The following is a 21314-nucleotide window of genomic DNA, read 5'->3' on the forward strand; positions in this document are numbered from 1 at the left end:
TATTGGCAGGTTGTTTTAAGGTTTTTTGTTGTTTTGTCTGTCTGTTTTGTTTTGTTTTTGTGGAGTTCAGGCATTGGGCCCTGGGCAAGGAGGCTGGGTGAGGGTCTCCCACCACTGCACACCCTGAGTTTTGGTCCCTATCTGTCCCCGGCTTGGACCCGTGTGGGACGGCAGTGGGAAGTGGACACGCGTCTCCAGTCCCCCATCACGCGTGGGGGCCTCCAGACCCCCTTTGGGGTACCTCGGCGGCAGGACGCCTCCGTGGAAGCCGGCTTCCGCGGCTGCCCCACCAGGGGGAGGCAAGCACCGCGGCAGGGGCACCGGGCACCACGGTCCTGGCACCTGAAGCCCGTGGCCATGGACATCCCCTCAGCTCCAGCGGGGACCTACAGATGTACGGCCCCTGGACGCAAGGGACCGGCGCACACGTCATTCTCCTGGGGCTTGTTTCCTGCAGTGCAACGTTAAGGTGCAGGTTTCCTTTCAAGAATGCGAAAAATACTGAAAGGAACAGGATTTGGGATTTGGGAGCCAAACACACAAACAAAAAAAGCCCGACTGGCGGAATTTGGATAACAGGCGCGAGGCAGGGCTCTCTCAACCCTACCTTACGTCCGGCGTCAGAGGGCGGCGTGCGCGTGCCCGGCGGGCCTGCGTGCGCGCACCCGGCGGGTGGGCGGGGCGAGGGGAGCCGAGTGGGGCGGGGCGCGTGCAGGGGGGCGGCCGCCTGGCGAGGAGGCTGAGGGAAGAGAAAAGGCGGCGGCCGGGGCCGGGGCGAGAGACTCCCCGGAGGCGCACCGGGCGCGGGCGTGGGGTTCCGGGCGGCGCCGGGACGGGCGCGGAGCGGCCGGGCGCAGCGGCCGCGGCAGGCAGGGCTCGGGCAGCGGTTCGGCCGCGCGGGCCGGTGAGTTTGTGGAGGCCCGCGCGGCCCCGGGGCGGGGAGCACAGCGGCCGAGCCGGGGGGAAGGCCCCGCGGCCGGGGGCCGGGAGACTTGGGCCGTGGCGGCCGAGGAGGTCGGTTGGGCTCGGCCTGCTGCGGAGTCCACACGCCGGCGGGGCCTGCACCGGTGCCGGGTCGGCAGCCTCGGCGCCCTGGGAGCGGCGCCGGGCCCCCGCGCCCCGACCTCTCGGCCGGCGGTCAGCAAATGGCGACCCGGACCCCCCTTGTCAGCCGTGTCTGTGTGCGAGTTTGGGGGTGCGGGTGGGGGTGTGGGCCGAAGGAGGCCAGCGGAGGAGAAGCCGACAGCCTCGAAGACGCAGCATCTTCGTGGCTTTTAGAAACTTGGGGTTGTTTGGGGACAAACGAGTGAAGACGGCGAGGCAGCGTCCGCAGGCTGCAGCGGACGGGCCAAGTGGGCGACTTTTCCATTCATGGAAGTGGAGACTGTGTCTTGGACTCCGTGTTTTTAAAGGGGAGCCCAGGGTGGGCCAGGGAGCCCCGAGGGGTCCCCGGTGTGTGCATGGCGGGACAGGGAGGCCCCGGGCGCGAGCTGGCTCCCGGGTGACCCGCAGACGGGTGTTTGCGTGCTGTGGTCAGTGTGCGGCCGGCGGGCTGCATGCGCTGCTCACGGCGCCGCTTCCCTGCACTCGCGCCCCGCCGCCGCTTGCTTGTTTTGCTTGTCCAGCCTTGTCCAGCGTCCCAGAGAAAGAGATGCTTGGGAAGGGATTGACCTTTTATTCCAGGATGACTGTGTTGACGCTGAGCCAAGATGAAGTTATTTATGAGGATTCTGAATGCAGTGGGGACTAACTTAGCAAAACTTTTAAAAACAACTGAACTTTTCTAAGTTCTCATTTGTGTTGGCTACATTTGAACATTTTGTTGTCTTTCAGGGACTCTACTTAGTTAGAGTAGCAAGCAAGATTTACATTTGCTGATTTAAGGTTTCCCTAAGCCCTGCCAGCTGTTGACACTGTAGAAGGAAAACATTAGAAAAATGTCTTTAGGACTTTCTTTTTTTTTTTTTTAAACTAAAGGCTAGATTTCCTTAGACAGTTTTCGCTGAATCACTCTTGTTGATGCTTAGTCACTGTTTCTCACTGGGGTTTAGTTGAAGGAAACATGTTTTGCTTGTTTTTTAAATTGTCAGTTTGTGCTTACCTGATACTGTAAAACAGTGACAAGCTTTTTGGGGCATTCTGGAAATCATAGTGTTTGAGTTTTGTGACTGTTAAAACAAAGATGTTTGCTATATTGCAAGAATCTGGGTGTTTAATTTCAACAGTCTTTCATGTATCAGTGGGAAACTTTTTCAATTACAAAGTATCCAAATATACCACGAGGAAGAGATACTTTGTAAATAAGTGTTAATATTTTCAAGAAATGTATCTAGTTAGAGAGGTACTTTAAGGACATCCAAACAGGCATTGGATTTGTTTCATGCAAAATGTTTCTAAAATGTAACTGATGAAATAAACTCTTTAGCTCTTATGTGGTTTAGGATAAATCTTTTCACTGAGTTAGATAGACTGCTTATTTTGATAAAAAAAAAAAAAGCTACCACATGATATGGAAAGACATTTGCCAGTTTTTTCGGTGTTGATGTCTTGAATCAAAAGGCTGTATAAAATATTGTTTCAAGTACAATGTGATCAAATTGGCCTTGAACCAGTTGCAAGGTACTTTAAAGGTTCATGGAGAAGTTATGGCTATTTTGGTGCAAAATTGTTTTAAATCCATGCAAATTTAATAATACACATTTTGTAGATTTTTAGAGCACACATTTTGTAATTTTAGAATATTGTATATAGCTGCATCTCTCTTAGGAAGAGACAAGAATGCCTCAGTTAAAACCCTGTGAAAATATTACAAAAAAGTATTGTTTAAGGAGTACATAAAACTAGCAGTAGTTACAGTAAGTGCTCAGGTATTGCATTTAATAAGCTATCATTTTAAATGGTTGCATGTAAGAACTGTACATAAATCTTAATATAAATGTGGTTATTGTCTTTCTGAGAACTGAATGTTTGTATCCAGTTGTACACCCATCATTGTAACCAGCATTTGCAGAATTCTAGATTATTTTCAAAGTGTGATAGTTGCCTAAAGGTCACAAAGAGCTGAGGTGCCCTGGAAGCCCACTCCTCCAGGCTGTGCTGTCCATTTTCAGAAACAGATGTGTCATTTGGCTGGATTATTTTCATCTAAGTCTTGTTCTGGTGGATATATGGCTATAATTTCTTCTCCCTCCTCTCTCCCCACAGTGGAGAGCATAGCAAGTAGCTACAGTTTTTCAGGTTGAAGCAAGCTACTCACAACTTTATTTAAATGTGGTAGATGTGCATTTTGATTTATATAATATCTGGAAGGATAAAACCTTGAAAAATAATTGTTGTGTATTTAGGCTATCCACTCCACAAATAAGAAGTCAGAACCAAAATTAAATGCAAGAATGTGTATTTTATGACTCAGCCACTTTGGTACTGACTGTGTGTGCTTTGAGTTAGGATTTTAACGATGTTTTGTCTTGATCTTCTGCAAGTCCTCATTCTTGCATAGCAACCCCCCCCTTCAGAATCAGAGAACTAAGTTGTCCAGCTTAGACACAGGTTTATTATGGTCTTTAAAGCTGAGGCAGCGTGATTAAGCAGCAAGCAAGTATTTGTAGTTACGACACGCTAGGACCTCTCACTATGCAAAGGATGAAATTGCCCTGGTGAAGCTTTTGTTGAACTTAAAATTTCAATCACGGAGTTGGTTGTAATAAAAGTTAATCACTTGAATGAGTATCTGTGGTTTCACATCTGCCTTACAGTGAAACAGCATGTAGTGGATAAAATGAATTCTGTGAGTACTTAATAGTATACTGGTTCTAGCATTAAGGAGCAGGCTGGTACACTAGCTTATTTCATACCTTTTTTCATGCCCTCCTTATGCATGTGAGCATGTGCGCACACTGACCCCTGCCTTTTGATGTTTTTGTCTTTGGTGTTCATTAGGAATACATAAGTAAGACAACATAGAAGTACATTTTCCTGCAGTGTCTTTACTTAAAATATTAAAGGAATAGACAATAGTAATCACTTGATTTGCTTTTCATTTCGATTTACTTTTTTGAGATCTGATTTATCTTACTAGTTTTTACCATTTGGGGTATATTACCTACCTACGTGCTCTAAGTGTTTGAGCACCATTCATTTATGACAGGAACGGTGGTATGATTTTGACTCGGTTTTATTGTCTAATGCTCGATTTGTAAGGCTGTCAGTTTGTGAAGAGGTCCATTTTGTTACTGTATAGTATGCTTTCATTTGTGTATTTAACACCAATGAACATCTCTAGCTGGTGCAAAGAACACAAGAGTGATGAGACAGGGATGGGCCCGACTTTCATAGAATTCATAGTTTCCCTATGGGAGGAAGAATTTATTAAAAATACTAACGAGGATGGTGATTTACTGTGACTTGTGAGTGAATTGCCAAGGAAAAGTACACCATATCATGAGTTAGCGTAAAGTGGAGCCTGTTTCCTTGTTTTCGAGCAACATGGACAGTCAGATTGGAGTTGAGACCCGTGAGGCAGGGTGCTGTGAGATGGGGGGGAGGGCAGCACACCCCCAGTGTCTTGGGGCAGAAGCAGAGATTAGAGACAGCACTGCACAGCAGTCTATTTTCAATTGTTAGGTGAATTTTCTTAGAATATCTGCAAATTATGCTAACTTGAAATTATTATCTCCTTATGTTCTTTAATGATTTTGGAAAAGAAATGCTTTTTTTCAGGGCATTTATGCCTTCATTCTCATTTCATTAGATGGGAAAATGCCATCTTTAAAACTGTTTTTAAGATTTAAGTGTCAGCCATAGCTTGAGTTGGCAAGGCACTCACGCTAGTGTCTTAAAATGTGTTAAAATTAAAAATTATGCATTAAATACTTGCATAGATTGTACACTTAAAGATTCAGATTTTAAGTACATATGTGAAACATCATCAAAATGATGAGAAACATAATCAAGCAGAAAAAATTTAATAAAAATTAAGACAAAGTGCTAAATAAGAAAACTGAAATTATTTTCATCATTTATAAGTATTTTTTGGTCTCCTGAAGCCGTTACCAGTGATATAAACTTAAGTGCAAATCAATAGAAATGTTATTTGGCAAATTAGGATTCTGGTTCGAGGGATTTTTAAAAAAACAAAAAAATTGAACTTTAAAATAAATGCAGTTTCTACTTGAAACCTCAATGCTTTCTTCTGGTCCTGCGTGATCCTTAAGCTGATAAAACAGGCATTGGCATTTTCACACCTGTTGCAGAAGAATGATGAGCACTTGAGAATGACTTTGTGAAGGTATTTAATCTGATAGTGTGAGTGATCCTGCTTTGGAAAAGGATAGATCTGGGAGAGTTTAAATTCTGAATCTACAGTTTCTTTCCCCAGAATGTTCTTGATATTGACTACTGCTCTTGACTAACTTCTCAGTATACTGAACTGTGAAATGGAATTGAATTCGGTTTCTTATTTAGGTATTTTGAAAATTTTTAAATTTGTGAAATTGGTCCCTGTATGTGCACTCAGTATTGTTAGTGCAAATTACTTTGGGAATAGTTTTAAAACCCACATATTCAAAGCAAACTACTGTGCTATTAAAATTAGAAAGGATCAAAAAGACTTTCTTGACCACAGGGATGATTAAGTGTTGGAATAAACTAGAAGCAAAGTTGTGTAATCGCCATTCCTCAAATAACATCTTAAAACTGAGTCAACAGTTACCGAAGAACTGTCTTATTTTCTCAAACTTTAATAAGTGAACTTGGCTGTTATTATCCATGTGTGTTGATAAAATGCAGATTGGAATCCCAGTTGTCACTTAATTAGATGACCTTGGATAAGTCATTTACCGTTTTTGAACTTCAGTTTTTTTCTAGGATGTTACGAGCATTAAATTAGTTGGTAAATGTAAAGAAGGGTGAAACAGGTAGTGTTCCCTTTTCCCGAGTTGACTGCAATCAGTGGGAAATAGTTTGTGAACTTGTTGCCATGAGAGCTTCAACAAATCTAGAAGGGAATGTTGTGGAAGAAGTTATTTTGAATCTTGAGACAGCTATACTTTTCTACCTTTGAAAGAGGTAGCTGTTTTTGCTAAATGCTAATTTAGATTTTTTTTTTTTTTGAGCAGTTGTTGTTCTAAGCACCTTTGAATTAAGCAGTGTTTTTAAGATTTGTTCCAGCCAGTGTTGTCATGTGATGGTGTATATACACAGTAACAAGGGACTGCTGCTAGTTCTGAAAGCTGTGGTCACTTCTGTTGAAACTGCTGGTATTTTTAGGTTTATGTCTTAGTAACACTCAAGCTAATAATCTGCAGCCTGTAAGATGAATCTAGTTGTTGCAAAGTAAGTTAGCTACAGCTCTTTTCACAAGCTAATTATTCAGCACTTTCTGTCTTAATTCTTACTGAATTTCTTCTAGTCGATTACAGAAGTGTCTCATCAGTCATTTCTTTTATGATGTTTAGCATGCTTATTTGAAATTTGTGAATTGTGTACTTATTTATATAAAGATTCAAAAGTATTTAATGCAGAATTTTTAAAATTTAAGGATTTTAAGGATTTTAGGATTATTTTTGGTGTTGAGTATGTGTGTTTTGTTCACCTGACTTTTAACGCTATCATAGCAATTCAGAACTTTTGTATTATATGAGTAATAATTTATGATGGTATTAATCCACATTGAAGAAAATCATGCCTCAATTGCAGAGAAAGCCATAGTAATTTGGGGAATTAAAGTTTCAGTCATTTGTAAGCAAGATAGAATTCAATGGAAAGTAAATCAGAAAGCTAAGCAATATCTTTTGAATTAAAATGAAATGAAATAGGCTGTCTGGGAGTTGACATCTTATGTAGAAAATTCATATTTGCTACAATGAAAGTAAATTTGGGAAATGTTGAACTGAGTTGTCTGTTGTAAAAAGGCAGAATGAGAGAGTACTTCAAAAAGTTTGTGGGAAGTGGAATAAAAAAGTTTACAAACATTGCAAAAAACAGTGAAATCCATGCATATGTGAGATCTTCAACAAATGTATGGATAATATGTATCATGAAAAATTAAGCAAATATTTCAAGTTTGTATACCAAAATAACTTACTGTTAAGTTGTTTTTACACAGGCTTTTAAAAGTACCCTAACCTTAGAGGGCTGGAGTTGAAGGAAGCAAGATCTGAGTAGGATATTGAAGTTTTTTTTGCCTGTAAGTCAAGCTTTGGGGAAGATTGAGGGCTTTCAGTGCTAAAGTATAGTTTGAGCAAGAAATGACATAGAAAACCCAGAAAAATAATATTTAAGAAGAAAGTACTAAGAGATAATTCGAGTGGTAGGAGGACAACTGGAGAGGCGTGTTATCATGAAAGAGAAGGGAAGCTAGTGGGCCAGAAAGGTGGCATTAGTTGTCCTAATGACATCATGGCCGAGGCAGGTGGAGTTTGGACCAAACAGTGCCATTTGGATTGAGTTGTGGAAGAGCCTGGCCAGAGAGCTGTAATGAGGGTTAATAAAAATAAAGATAGTTAGAGAACTAATGAGTATATAGAGGTCTTGAGGTTATATTTTGTTATTTTTGCTTTGAAAGCTTGGCTAAGTAAAAACAACGAATGGTAACCAAAAGTAGGTGTTATTTCATTATTTTGTTTTTTGAAAATTAAATTTTTTCAAGTTTTTATAGGTATAGACTGATGAAGACACTGAAAATTACAGAAAAAAATACATTCCGTAGTTCAGTAGCTACAGTTAATATTTTACCATGCTTTCTTTTATCTTTTTAAAAACTTCTTTAATAAATAATGTATGGGACCCACATTGTGGCACAGTGGGGGTAAGCTGGCCCGTGCAGTGCTGGTGTCTGATGAGTGCTGGTTGGAGTCCTTTCTCCTAGGCTTCTAATCCAGCTCCATGCTAATGTTTGTAAGCAGAAGATGACCCAAGTAGTTGGAGCTCCTATGTGGTGACATAGGAAGACATGTTCCAGGCTTCTGACTTTGACCTGGCCTTGTTACAGCCATGTAGAGAATGAACCAGTGATACCTGTCTCGCTTTCTTTTCTCTTTTCCCATCTCTACCTTTCAAATAAGTAGAATAAATAACTCTCTTGAAAAGGTGTTACTTTTCAGTCTTGTGACCCAGTAATAGTAGAAAACTTGAAGTTTCCTGAGTGTGTTTTGCCAGTTCATGTTTTTCTGTATTTGCCAGTGTGATTTCCACATTGAATGCCTTGCTTGCTTGTGTAGTCACCTTCCCATATCTAAGACTTACCTTTCAGGAGTGTAGTGGATTCTTCTCATACCCCAACCCATTCTGTTTATTTTTGCTGCCATTTCTTCTGTTGTATTGACCATATAATAATGTAACAGTATTTCTATCAGCCTTAACCTGCTGCTATTAGCTTCATGAGATGAAACACCATAATTTACTAATTTTATGTCACCACATCCAACGTTGTACTGGTACATAGTAATTAAACAATATAAGTCTTTTAATATGTGGGTCAAAGAATGGCCTTCACAAATATGCGATTAGTTTACAAAACAAATGTCATCTCCTTTTTAGAATGTATTCCCTAGGTGTTTCAATTAAAGCTCTCTTTATTTGTTATGAGTATTTATTAAAGCGTATATAGTCAGAGACATGGATAAAATTTTAAAGGAATACATGTATTCATAGCAAATAAAAAGTAAAACTTCTAGTAAATTTTGGTTATAAATATTCATTCCTGATACTTGGATTGTTCTCTTTTAAGAATATGATAAGATCTCTGTAGTGTGGGTATATAAATAATTTATTTCAAATCACAAGGTAAAGGCTGAAACAGTCTGAAATATAAATGTTAAAATACACATGAGCTTATTGTTGACTTTTTTATGTTATTACACAGTATTTGAACTCAAGTGTTACATTTTGAAACTTTTGCATTTGGGCAAATTGTTATATGTATTGGTGGACATATTATATACATAGTATATAAAAATGAACACACCATTTTAAGGTTCTCAGTTGTATCAGGTTATTTCAAAAAGCTTGTACAGAACGGAATTACAAGATGTTATTTTGATACAAAACTTTTTTTTAAAAGATTTATTTATTTTTATTGCAACGTCAGATATACAGAGAGGAAGAGAGACAGAGAGGAAGATCTTCCATCCAATGATGCACTCCCCAAGTGACTGCAACGGCCGGTGCTGCACAGATCCCAAGCCAAGAGCCAGGAACCTCTTCTGGGTCTCCCACACGGGTGCAGGGTCCCAAAGCCTTGGGCCATCCTTGACTGCTTTCCCAGGCCACAAGCAGGGAGTTGGATGGGAAGTGGAGCTGCCGGGATCAGAACCGTCACCCATGTGGGATTCCGGGGCATTCAAGACGAGGACTTTAGCTGCTAGGCCACGGCGCCGGGCCCAATACTAAACATTTTTGATACAAAACATTTTTGAAATCTACATAATTTTTCATAATATAAACTTCAAAGTTTTTGCACAAAACTTAGATTTACTTATTTTACTTGAAAGTCAGTTACAGAGAGAGAGAGAGACAGCGAACGAGCTACAGACAGAGACAGATCTTCGTTATGGTTCACTTCCCAAATGGCCGCAACAACCACCTCTGTTGGCCCAGAGTTATTTCCAGGTCTCCAATGTGTGTGTGCTCAGGGTCCCAAGGCCTCCGGCCGTCCTCCACTGCTTTCCCAGGCCATTAACAGAGAGCCAGATTAGAAGTGGAGCAGCAAGGACATTCCCATGTGGGATGCCAGCCCTACAGGTAGCCATGCCAGGACACAGTCCTCCCTCCAATTTGCTTTCTAAGCTCATTGGGTTATCTCATAGCTTCATGGCTCTAAGTAATGATTTCAAGGATATATTTACATACTTGTGCTTCTTCCCTGAGCCCTAGATTGGCGGTTTAATTCCATATTTGGAATCCTTTTTGTGCTTCACGTGAAACTTTTCCAGAAATACACTTTAGTTTCACTATTTTGGGCCCAATTCTCTTTCAGGCTTCCTCATCTCAGTAAATGCGACCATTGTTTACCTAGTTGTTTAATTCCAAACTTTGGTATCTTTGTTTCTCTTCTTTACCATTCTCTCTGTTTCATGAAGTAACCTGGAGGAGACTACTTGTAAGTTTATATTGACTTCAATCTTGTGATGCCACTATGCTGGTCCAAACAAAACTTTAATTCCACTTCTCCACAAACTTCTGAAGTACTGTCATGACAATGTAGTGCTTTAAAATGTAAAATACATATTTATGTAAAATGTAAAATAAAGGCTCATTTTTATATATACTATGCAACAATGTGCCTAAAGGACAAACATTTCCAAATACAATACTTAAGTTCTGGTATTGTGTAGTATATGAATTAATGCCAGTTACATGTTAGTATATTTCAAAATTTCTTTGAAAATTTAAGAATTTTTTTTCACACAAAATCCTTAAATTGTATTTTCTGTTAAAATTTTGGCATACCTTTGTACTTCAGTTGAAGCAGTTAGGGTCTGAGTTCTTGATTGTGTATAAATTACCTAGCTGGTACATTTGTATTATGTAGCTCATTTTAAAGTAAGCAAAGGTATGCTTTTTACATTTTTAGATGATTTATTTTTACTGGAAAGGCAGAATTATGGACAGAAGAAAAAATAACAAAGGTCTTCTGTACACTGGTTCACTCCCCCAAATGGTCACAATGGCCGGAGCTGAGTACATTCAAGGCTGGGAAACAGGAGCCTCTTCCAGGTCTCCCATGTGGGTGCAGGGTCCCAAGGCTTTGGGCTGTCCTCCACTGCCTTCCCAGGCCACAAGCAGGGAGCGGGATGGGAGGTGGAGCAGCTGGGACATAAACCGGTGCCCACATGGGTTGCCGGCACTTGCAGGCAGAAGATTGATTTGTTTTTATTTTGAATGAGCTATTTTTTGCCTAACTTACTGTTTGTGTTTTGTTTTTTCCATATTGACAGCTGGAGCTGGACTGAGCACTATGGAGGAAGATCTGCAGCATTCACACTGTGTGAATTGTGTCAGTAGACGTTGTATGACCAGACCAGAGCCTGGGATTTCCTGTGACCTGATTGGTTGTCCATTGGTTTGTGGAGCAGTTTTCCATTCTTGCAAAGCTGATGAGCACCGACTTTTATGTCCACTTGAACGAGTGCCTTGCTTAAACAGTGACTTTGGATGTCCATTTACCATGGCCCGAAATAAAGTTGCTGAGCATCTAGAAGTATGTCCTGCAAGTGTGGTGTGCTGTACAATGGAATGGAACCGATGGCCCGTTAGTTATGCAGACCGGAAATCATATGAAAATCTAAGCAGAGATGTTGATGAAGTGGCACAATTAGACATGGCTTTGGCCCTTCAAGACCAAAGGATGCTGTTAGAATCACTCAAGGTAGCCACCATGATGTCAAAAGTGACTGATAAAGTATCTCAACCTAGAGAACAAATCTCAGTGAAATCAAACGTTCCAGAAATGCCACATCCTAATGGTTTGGTGTCTGTTGATGAAGAATCTTATGGTGCACTCTATCAAGCTACTGTGGAAACAACCAGAAGTTTGGCTGCTGCTTTAGACATCCTTAATACTGCCACGAGAGACATTGGTGCATTAAGTGCAAATCTTGGCACTTCTGCAGATGAGATGGATGAAGAGCAAAATACCAGAGAAAGTTTACAGGATGACACCTTAAAAAAACAGGACCATCTTTTTGAGACTGAGATAGGAGCAGTAGGTGGAATTGATCCTAATGACACAACTGAGACTGTCCAGTCTGAACGAAATGGTTCAAGTGATTTATTGTGCGACTTGAACACAAGTTCTTATGATAACTCTTCTCTTTGTAATGGCTTTCCTTCAGAAAATATATGTGGACAAGTCGAAGACCAAAATCAGAAATCTCATGGTGATTCAAAACAAAGCGTGTTGGCAAACGGAGAATGTTTGGCATCAGATGGTGCTTTGGAAGCTTCCCGTTCACTTTCAGCACAACTTAGGGAAGTAATGCCATCGGGTACTTTGCCTAATGGGACAGTTCAGCATATCCTCATGCCAGATGGTGGAGATGAAAGAGATTTGTGCTGGAGAAAAGTGGATTTAGGAGACTTGAGAAATATGGATGTCTTATCTTTCAATCATGCTCCTTCATTCAAATTTCTTTCTAATTCCTGTTGGTCCAAACCAAAGGAAGACAAAGCAGTAGATACATCAGATTTGGAAGTTGCAGAAGATCCCATGGGCCTACAAGGCATAGATTTGATCACAGCAGCCTTACTGTTTTGTCTAGGAGATTCTCCAGGTGGGAGGGGTATATCTGATAGTCGCATGGTTGATGTTTGCCACATTGATTTTGGGACACAGACTTTTTCACTTCCATCTGCAATATTAGCTACAAATACAATGGTTGGAGAAATCGCTTCAGCTTCAGCTTGTGATCATGCCAATCCACAGCTGTCAAATCCAAGTCCTTTTCAGACACTTGGGCTGGATTTGGTGTTAGAGTGTGTCGCTAGATACCAACCTAAGCAGCGTTCAATGTTTACTTTTGTGTGTGGACAGTTATTTAGAAGAAAGGAATTCTCTTCACATTTTAAGAATGTGCATGGTGACATCCATGCTGGACTCAATGGCTGGATGGAGCAACGCTGTCCTTTAGCTTATTATGGTTGTCCCTATTCTCAGCGTAGATTTTGTCCATCAACGCAAGGTGGGAAGATTATCCATGACCGCCATTTAAGGTCCTTTGGAGTTCAGCCATGTATATCTACAGTATTAGTAGAGCCTGCTAGAAACTGTGTGCTGGGACTACATAGTGACCATCTAAGTAGTCTTCCCTTTGAAGTTCTGCAACACATTGCAGGCTTTCTGGATGGCTTCAGTTTATGCCAGCTCTCATGTGTATCCAGGTTAATGAGAGATGTGTGCGGCAGTCTGCTTCAGTCTCGAGGAATGGTCATACTGCAGTGGGGCAAGAAGAAGTATCCAGAAGGAAATTCATCATGGCAGATTAAAGAGAAGGTTAGTTTAATCATGACTCCTGATCTCTTATTTGATGTACGGTAGGTACTTATTGCTGCTGCATTGATACAGTTAATGTCTGCTTGAGACATTGACTGAACTTTAAAGCCTTTTTTAAAAACTGATTTTATTGAAGAATCAGGGCAGTTAGAATTGTGTTCAGATATTTACTGCAGATTTCCAACAACTAGATTCTAACTATTAGTTCTGTACAACTTAAATCTTCTGTAACAACTGTTTATGGATACACATTACACCTTCTAATTTGGCTCAAGCTGACAGGCTTTTTTGTTTTGTTTTATTTTTTCCATGCTTACAATTGTCAGTTTCTCTTCATTCTTGGTTTTCTTTATTAGGATCTGGTTGTTTTGCATAAAGCAAAAGTAGAAATAAGGAAAAGTTAAAACTACTACTGCAGTCATATTGTTAAGTGACTAAGTATTTGGAGGATTAAAAAATGTGAATGGGTAAGGAAATGTTTAAGGCAATGTGCAATAAGTGTAGGGCATTAGGGTTTGATGTTTTGGGGCCTCTGAGTTTGCCAAATCACAAAGAGTGACTTAAGTCCTGACTCCATCATTGTCCTGTGAGGCTTTGCTTTGCCTAGTTTTCTGTTCGTAACATTATCAATAGAAACTAGAGGACATTGTAGATATTTTTAATTGAAGGTAATTTTTTTTTGTTCAGAGCACTTACAATATGAAATCTTGTGTTTTATAAAGTGATACCAGTTTTGATAAACCTCGCGTTTTAGACAACATTCAAATTTCTGCTTTATTCTTAGTCCCTTAGGTTTTTCTCCTTTACCTATTCCAACAGTTTTTCTGTATCCTTTTGCTCCTCTGTTCTGTAGGGGTTTGACCAGTGCCTGCGTGTATAAATTATGATTTTTTTCCAGTGGAAAATGTGTATGTTTTCATATTGTAGATACCTGTTTCCGTTCTTTTCTTTGGGATATGGTGCACTGAGTATGACCTCTGTTTATCCTTGCCCACTAGGATTGACCTATGGAATGAAAATTACCTCTCAAATCTATAGTTTTCTACAGAAAATATCATCTGAGCTTTAAGTTTAAATTGCCTTTAAATATTAGTCACACTTTTGAACTTAACATATTCAACTCACTCTGCTCTGTTATCTCTGCCCTAATTTGAGGTGACTTATCATGTACCAGGTTTCTCAAATCAGAAGTTTGAACATTAGCACATGCTGCCTCCCCTTTTACTTCCTTGTCCAGATGTCAGGGGTGATTCTCCCTCCTTCACGCCTCTCAGGTTTGCTTTGCTGTTTCCGCTTCTGCTTCTGTAGTACAGATCCGCCTTTAATTTTCTTGATTGCTGCAACTTCCTCCTAATTGGATTTCTATTCAAGATGGGTTCTCCACCAACAAAATTCTCAACACAAGATCTAGAGTGGTAACTTTTTTTTTAAATTAATTTATTTTTATTGGGAAAGTAGATTTATAGAGAGATGGAGAGACAGAAAGATCCTCCATCCACCGGTTCACTCACTTAGTGACCACAATGGCTGGAGCTGAGCTGATATGAGGCCGGAGCTAAATTTCATCTCCTGCACGGGTGCAGGGTTCCAAGGTTTTGGACCATCCTCCACCACTTTCCCAGGCCACTATCAGGGAGCTGGCAGGGAAGTGGAGCAACCAGGACATGAACCAGTACCAATATAGGATCCCAGCACTCGCAAGGCAAGGATTTAGCCACTGAGTCATTGTGCCGGGCCCATAACCTTTTGTTAAATACAGCTGTGCTCTCACTGCACTGTTTAAAATTTCGGTGCCCATTGCCTCAGGGTTACAGTCTGACCCCTTAAGAAAATATTTAAATACCTGAAATATGTTAAGCAATGTTCATTAGTATTTCACTTTCATAAATTTTTAAACACATTGTCCCCATGTTACATATAAAGAAACAGGGTTTAAATAATGTATCTACGTGATGGCTTCCAACCTAGGGGAGCCTGTTGTGAGCTAGTGATCTTCATCTTGTTGTTACATCTTGCTTGAGCTTCTGGTCTTACTTCGTTCTACCCTGAAGCCTTTAGGGGAGGTACACTATCTGTGTTCCAGGGTGCTCTATAGTTAACCCAAGGAAGGCATCATGCTGTTTTGAAACTCATTGATGGGGCCCGGCGCCGTGACCTAGTGGCTAAAGTCCTCCCCTTGAATGCCCCGGAATCCCATATGGGCACCGGTTCTAATCCCAGCAGCTCCACTTCCCATCCAACTCCCTGCTTGTGGCCTGGGAAAGCAGTCAAGGATGGCCCAAGGCTTTGGGACCCTGCACCCGTGTGGGAGACCTAGAAGAGGTTCCTGGCTCTTGGCTTGGGATCTGTGCAGCACCGGCCGTTGCAGTCACTTGGGGAGTGAATCATTGGATGGAAGATCTTCCTCTCTGTCTCTCCTTCTCTCTGTATATCCGGCTTTCCAATAAAAATGAATAAATCTTAAAAAAAAAAAACTCATTGATGAATTTTCAGTGTCCATCATGAAATAATCTTAAGTTTCCTGAAAATACTGGTTCCCTGTATGGTAGGTATTTAGTAAATAGCTTGATGGCTTCTGGAATGGAAGATTGACCTGTTACTCAGAGCTTCGTCATCAGCAGATGGGAGCCATTTTTCCTACCTTGCCTCTACTTTTTCAGAGTTTATTTGACCAGACTTAATTTTGTGGAACTAGGGAGGCTGCCTTTTACCATTTTGTTTAATTTATTCTCTTGGAATTTAACGAAACCTCCTAATTCCTCCTCTAGTTTATATATTTGAGGGATCATAAGAGATATTGGAGACACTTGCCATGTTTTCAGGCCCTCACTGATTCAGCAAATCGTCTATTCAGGAAAACCTAGCATTATCCTTGATAGTACAGAGAGTACTATTCATGGTAACCAGTGGTTATTTCTTTCACCAGTTGAGAAATTATTGTATTCCTGCAGATTTTGAAAGCATATGACCACCCCAGGAACCCCTTAGCTTTTTTTCCCCAAAATGATACAATGAGGATCATTTAGTGTTGAGGGTTCCCCAAATACACTTTCTAGAATATATGCTCTGCCCTGTACAGTTAGCTTTCTGTGTCTGTGGGTTCCAAATTCTTGGTTTTAATCAACTGGATAAAATTTATTTGAAAAAAAACATTGATATTGAATGTGCTTTTTTCTTTTCCCTAAATTATATGATGTAACATCTATTCATTCAGTGTAATCATTTAGTAGGTATTTTAAATAATCAAGTGATGTTTTAAAATATTTATAGGATGTACATAGTTTAGATGCAAACTCTGTGCCATTTTATATAAGGAGTTTGAGCAACCACAGATTTGGGGGGGGGCAGTTAGGGTTTTTCTTGGAACCAGTCCCCCATAGATGGATATAATGGGATGACTGTCTTCATTGCTAGACATTAATCTGTTGATGAACCTAGCTGGTATGCCTCGGTCTGTCCTGTTCTGTTCATGCTTGTTACCCAGGTCTGTCTTGCTGTGTAGTTATGGATGCTTACTTACCTTCCTGGAGCTTTATATTTTCAACTGTAAGATGGCAAGGGTCACCATAAGTCATCTCTCAAGTAATATGACATGCTTTGGTGCTTGGAGCTGCTAACCAGGCAAAAGGAGATCTTGTATTTTTATCAACAGATATAACAGACACTTGAACAGAGATGAGGAAACCCCTCATCATCTATTTTGCCTAGAAATACAGACAGAAAAGGATCCATTTTATAGACGTTCTTTTTGCATAAATTTTTAGGAAAATTTTACAACTAAATGAAACTGTCACAGTACTACTAAGTAGCTTTAGCTCCTCTCAGCAGAAAGAGAAGCTACCATGATGTTTGCTATCTAAGGGTGTTTTTAGTGTGATTCATATGGTGTAGTAATAATGTGAGAAAAACAGTAACACTTGTATGGCCATTATCTCCAGACTGTAAATAGTTCCTGATAGTCGAGTGGATAGACTAGAAGAATGCTGTACAGTGTATATTGTTTGTGAAAGTGGCTTTCAATTCCTGAGGTTGTGATTTTAAAAAGTTACACATAAAAGGGAGCAGATTTCATGTTTTTCACAGGTGCGATTCTAAGATGAACGTGATAGTTCCCTCCTTCTTGTCCTTACCTTAGTTACCCTCCTTCCTTTCCTTTTTTTTAGATTTCTGCAAAAAAAAATAATAATTTCAATCTATTCTGTAGTGGTAAGTTTAATGTACCACTAACCATAATATTCAACAAGTTAAAAATAAAAAAATAAAAGCCTGGTTGGATTTAATTTTTAATGTTGCAGTTTTGTCTTTTTATTAAATGTATTGCAATATGATATCCTAGAAGTGATGTGCTTTACAATATTGGCAGGTTTATATTCAAATCTACTTTAGTGTGGCAAACTACTTGAAAGTTTATGTTGAATGTTTCTCTCACAATAGAATTGTGTATGCAGTTTTTGCAAAAAAAAATGTGTTTTGATACTCTGTAAATTGACATTTTAAAATCTGATGCAGAATTTTCTTCCAGGTATGGCGATTCAGTACTGCATTTTGTTCTGTTAATGAATGGAAATTTGCTGACATCCTAAGCATGGCTGACCATCTGAAGAAATGCAGTTACAACGTTGTAGAGAAACGAGAGGAAGCAGTCCCATTGCCATGTATGTGTGTTACAAGAGAACTCACTAAAGAAGGACGCTCACTACGCTCAGTTTTAAAACCTGTACTTTGAAAACTCTAACTTCACTTGCACATACATGCAAGCACCTAGTATGTTTTCTGTCATTTGTGACACTTTATTAATGTATTAAAGATTACAAGTAGCTAAATTTATTGTCACTATGTATATAATGTTTTGAAGTGACATATATTTTTATAAAGTACTGTTTAGTTGGAGAAAAAGCTGCCTTAATGTTTGAAATGTGTGAACTTTTGGAACTTGCTGGACAGGGTGATTTAGTTTTTACTTACATAGTTTTCATAATTAGTATTTTTAGTGGTGTGTATTTTTGGGTTTTAAATTTTTTCCTTCTTAAATAAGATCCTGACCAAATGATTTACTCCTCATCTTTTCTATGGGTTGCAGCCCATGCAATCAAAAAGTGAAACTTGTATTCAAATTTTTGCTTAGATTTTTCAGATAAAATCATTCAGTTGTTGAAGCACTGCCATAAGATTGTTAAAAAGTTTTGATTTTCTAGTCCCCCTCTTATACAAGTGTTGATACATGTATGATCTCAACATATACATACATGAAATTTCAAATCATGACTAATGTTGGATACTATCATTCATCATGTTTTAAAAATAATTCACAAAGATGTTTTTGTGTTCAGTACTTTCAGCTCTTACACAGATAGTGACCATGTGCAGCATTCCTTTTGTTAAATGTCACATTGCAAACACCCAGGGAGATGTGTTACAGGACAGGCGAAAACAATTTAAAAAAACAAAAGCAAGCCTACAAATTTAATTGGAAACTTTTCATAGCATTAGAAATTTGTGAGGTATTTTAATGTTTGAAAAGAAAATATGCGTTATTTCAATTTTTAATTTGGCAGAGTGACTAAATTAAGTGTTCAAAATGCACCCGGAATAACTTTTTGTATAAGCATTTTAAAATTTTACCCTTTAGCCTTTGATTTTTATAAAAATTACAGTTATATTTCTTTAAGACATTTGAAAATGTGAGATTTATTATCTTCTTCGCATGATGACAATCATGCAGAAACTTACCTTGGTTCACAATCTCTTAAACATCTTCAGATTTACTTTCCATAGATTCTGCGTGAGTTCTATCAAAAAGTAAGAATTGCATCTTTGTGTAAAGATCGTTGTGTAACACAAAAATATCCAAAGGCCTATTGTTGTGGCATTTTATTATAGTTTTCAAATTGATCTACACTATTTTTAATCTGTGATGATCACTTGAAAAACTGAACATGCAGGCTCTATCAGTATTGAGAAGTGGATTTCAAAGATATCCATATACTTAAATAATTTAAGAACATTCTGATATTTGGTAGTCTGAAATAGCGACAGTTATCTTTTTACTATGTTGAAAATCAATTCTTTTTTGTTTCCACTTGTCCCTAACAGTGCCCTGTTATACTGGTTCTTAATTTCCATATATAGCAGCCAGGCTGGGCAGAGGTGTTCCTTGGGCATTCAAAAAGGGTTCTTAACTGCTTAAGATTTGTTTTGGTTGGATCAAGTCCTTTTTACAGTTGAAAATAGGGTATTGAAGACTAATTGTTTTGCCTCATATCATTTTTAGTGGTAGAATACCTACTCAATGCTTAAACTTTCGCCATCTTGGAGATTAAAATGCAAAAACAGCCTCTATTTCTGTGAGAAAACTAGAAATAAGCTATCATACTGTAACATATAACTCTGCCTTTTACAGTTTTGCTGAAGAATGTGTCTATGGTTAGGGTAGCACAGCATCAACTTCTTGTTTTGTGATTGTGCTTTTTAAAATTTATGGTTTTTAAACTTACGATTTCTTGTTTCCGCACTGGATCATGAGATATTTAACATTCTTCCACCTTGTATTTCTTTTACACATATTTTGCTGTTCTTGTTTGTTGTGCCACCATACTATTTTGTTAAAATGTGTTTTTTTGTGCAACATTTGTTTAAGTTCTAATAAAATGTTTTCTCTTTATATGGCTCAGTAACTTAAAAAGAAAACTGTCATTAAAATAAAATTCAATACTTGTTTGACACATCCTAAACACAATCATTTTTTTCTGTGATGTGGATTTCTGCATGTTGTAGGAGATTCTTGTTACCATTGCTCATCCACATTTTACTGACGAACGCTAAATTCTTTCTTAATGTGAGAAATTCATTAGTCATCTTTAAAACCCTTCAGTGTCTTCCAAGTTATTCCACCTAGAAGCATTGCAATGTTGGAAAGTTTGACATGTGGTTGTTTCTCTGAAACATGTAATGGAAATCATTGACCCTGTTTAGAGTGAAAAGATTTTCATGTTAGCCTAGTCAATTCTCATTTGAGGAGTCTTTGGTGATTGTTTAGTCTCTGTAGCCACCAAGCTAGAAGGATGAATGGATATCTGTGGATTCACTTCTCTCCTCTGCCTTTTTCTGGAGGACTGCCTGTTGATTAGCTTAAAATCAGTCCCTCTCAGCCTCCCTCTCCCTTGGAGGTTTATTAGAAATGCAAATTCATGGATATTTCCCAACTTAATGAAGTCAGAAACTTAGAGGAAAGCTTGTGTTTCTGGAGTGGATATTTGTAATCCAAAATTAAGATGAATGGTGATGTAAACAATATTAATATTTCAACGAAGTGATGCATTTTGTCTCAATATTCTAGCCATATGACAAAATACATCAGGTGCTATGGTTGTTGAACTTAAAAAAAAAACTATTATTTCACACTATTTTAAATTTCACTGGGATTTCTTCAAGATAAATTGTACAAACTTTTTGTTCATTAGCACATTTAACCTAGTCATCTCACTGTAGTTTAGTGATAGCAGTCATGTGAATATAGCAGATTTTTAGGATAAGCAAAGAGTAGAAGTAGAAAAATACTGGATTAGTGATGAGATTATTATATGTCCCTCAACAGTGAATATTAGGGATTTTAGTAATGTTGATGAGACAGCGTTTTCAACAAAGCTTCCAGAGCCGTTGAAGGTATGTTTGGTAGTTTAATATATTGATAACGGATTGTAGTTCTAGAGATTTGACTTGTAGAGCGTTTGCAAGCAGAACAGATTTTACCATATTTTGCATGCCAACCTGAATAGATGGATTTATTATTTTTTTAATTTTCCCAAGGGAGTTATTCAGATATTTAAAATGTGTTTACTTAAAGCATGATACACCATATTTTGAAGTAGTGTGATTGGAACCTGCAGAGGTAGTGGTTTAGAGTGCTGTAGAAAAAGAGCAGTAGGTTTTTATTTTCTGGAAAAAACCTTGTGATGAAAAACTTCTCTGTTTGGCTAGCGTTCATGTTGCTTTAAGTCGTTTTAACGTGCCGCTGAGGCCTGCGAAGCCAGAGAGCACTGGCTATGCCTTTTAGAAAAATCAGTGAATTGGTCTGTTGTGTTTCAAGTTATATAATTGTGAGGGCTTTTATGAGCTATCCAAATGCAATTGATTTCAAAAATCTGAGTAAAAATTTAGTGAAATCCTTTCTAAATAAGGATGATTTCTAAGGTTCTCTTTTGTGTAATTTCCTTTATTTGGAAGAGCTTTCTAAATTCTACTTCATGAGTTAGAAAGCTGAGGTTCTCAAAGTTTAGGCACTACGGATTTTGCTGGAAAGTTTTAGAAAAAAAATGAGGTCCTG

At 39.0% G+C, this 21314-nt stretch overlaps 1 protein-coding gene across 2 annotated transcripts; it reads left to right on the forward strand.

Annotated features, from left to right (window-relative positions):
- Positions 1-747: 747 nt before the first annotated feature.
- FBXO30 (F-box protein 30) lies at positions 748-19652 on the forward strand. 2 transcript variants are annotated; one of them, XM_058667386.1, is made up of 3 exons: positions 748-904; positions 10938-12991; positions 17514-19652. In XM_058667386.1, exons 2-3 carry the CDS (start codon positions 10958-10960, stop codon positions 17715-17717), a joined length of 2238 nt encoding a protein of 745 aa, XP_058523369.1. In that variant the 5' UTR covers positions 748-904; positions 10938-10957; the 3' UTR covers positions 17718-19652. The 2 variants fall into 2 exon arrangements, with proteins under 2 accessions (XP_058523369.1, XP_058523401.1); XM_058667418.1 differs by lacking the exon at positions 748-904 and adding an exon at positions 7069-7160.
- The last annotated feature ends 1662 nt before the right edge of the window (positions 19653-21314 follow it).

This window comes from Ochotona princeps, chromosome 1 (genome assembly GCF_030435755.1).
Source record: "Ochotona princeps isolate mOchPri1 chromosome 1, mOchPri1.hap1, whole genome shotgun sequence".
In the NCBI taxonomy this organism is placed as follows: domain Eukaryota; kingdom Metazoa; phylum Chordata; class Mammalia; order Lagomorpha; family Ochotonidae; genus Ochotona; species Ochotona princeps.

What these genes read in the sequence shown, in the direction of transcription:
- FBXO30 (XM_058667386.1), top strand. Translation starts at nt 10,958, where the DNA reads ATGGAGGAAGATCTGCAGCATTCACACTGTGTGAATTGTGTCAGTAGA. An exon ending in CATGGCAGATTAAAGAGAAG is followed by an intron (nt 12,992 to 17,513) that starts GTTAGTTTAATC and finishes ATTTTCTTCCAG; the next exon opens with GTATGGCGATTCAGTACTGC.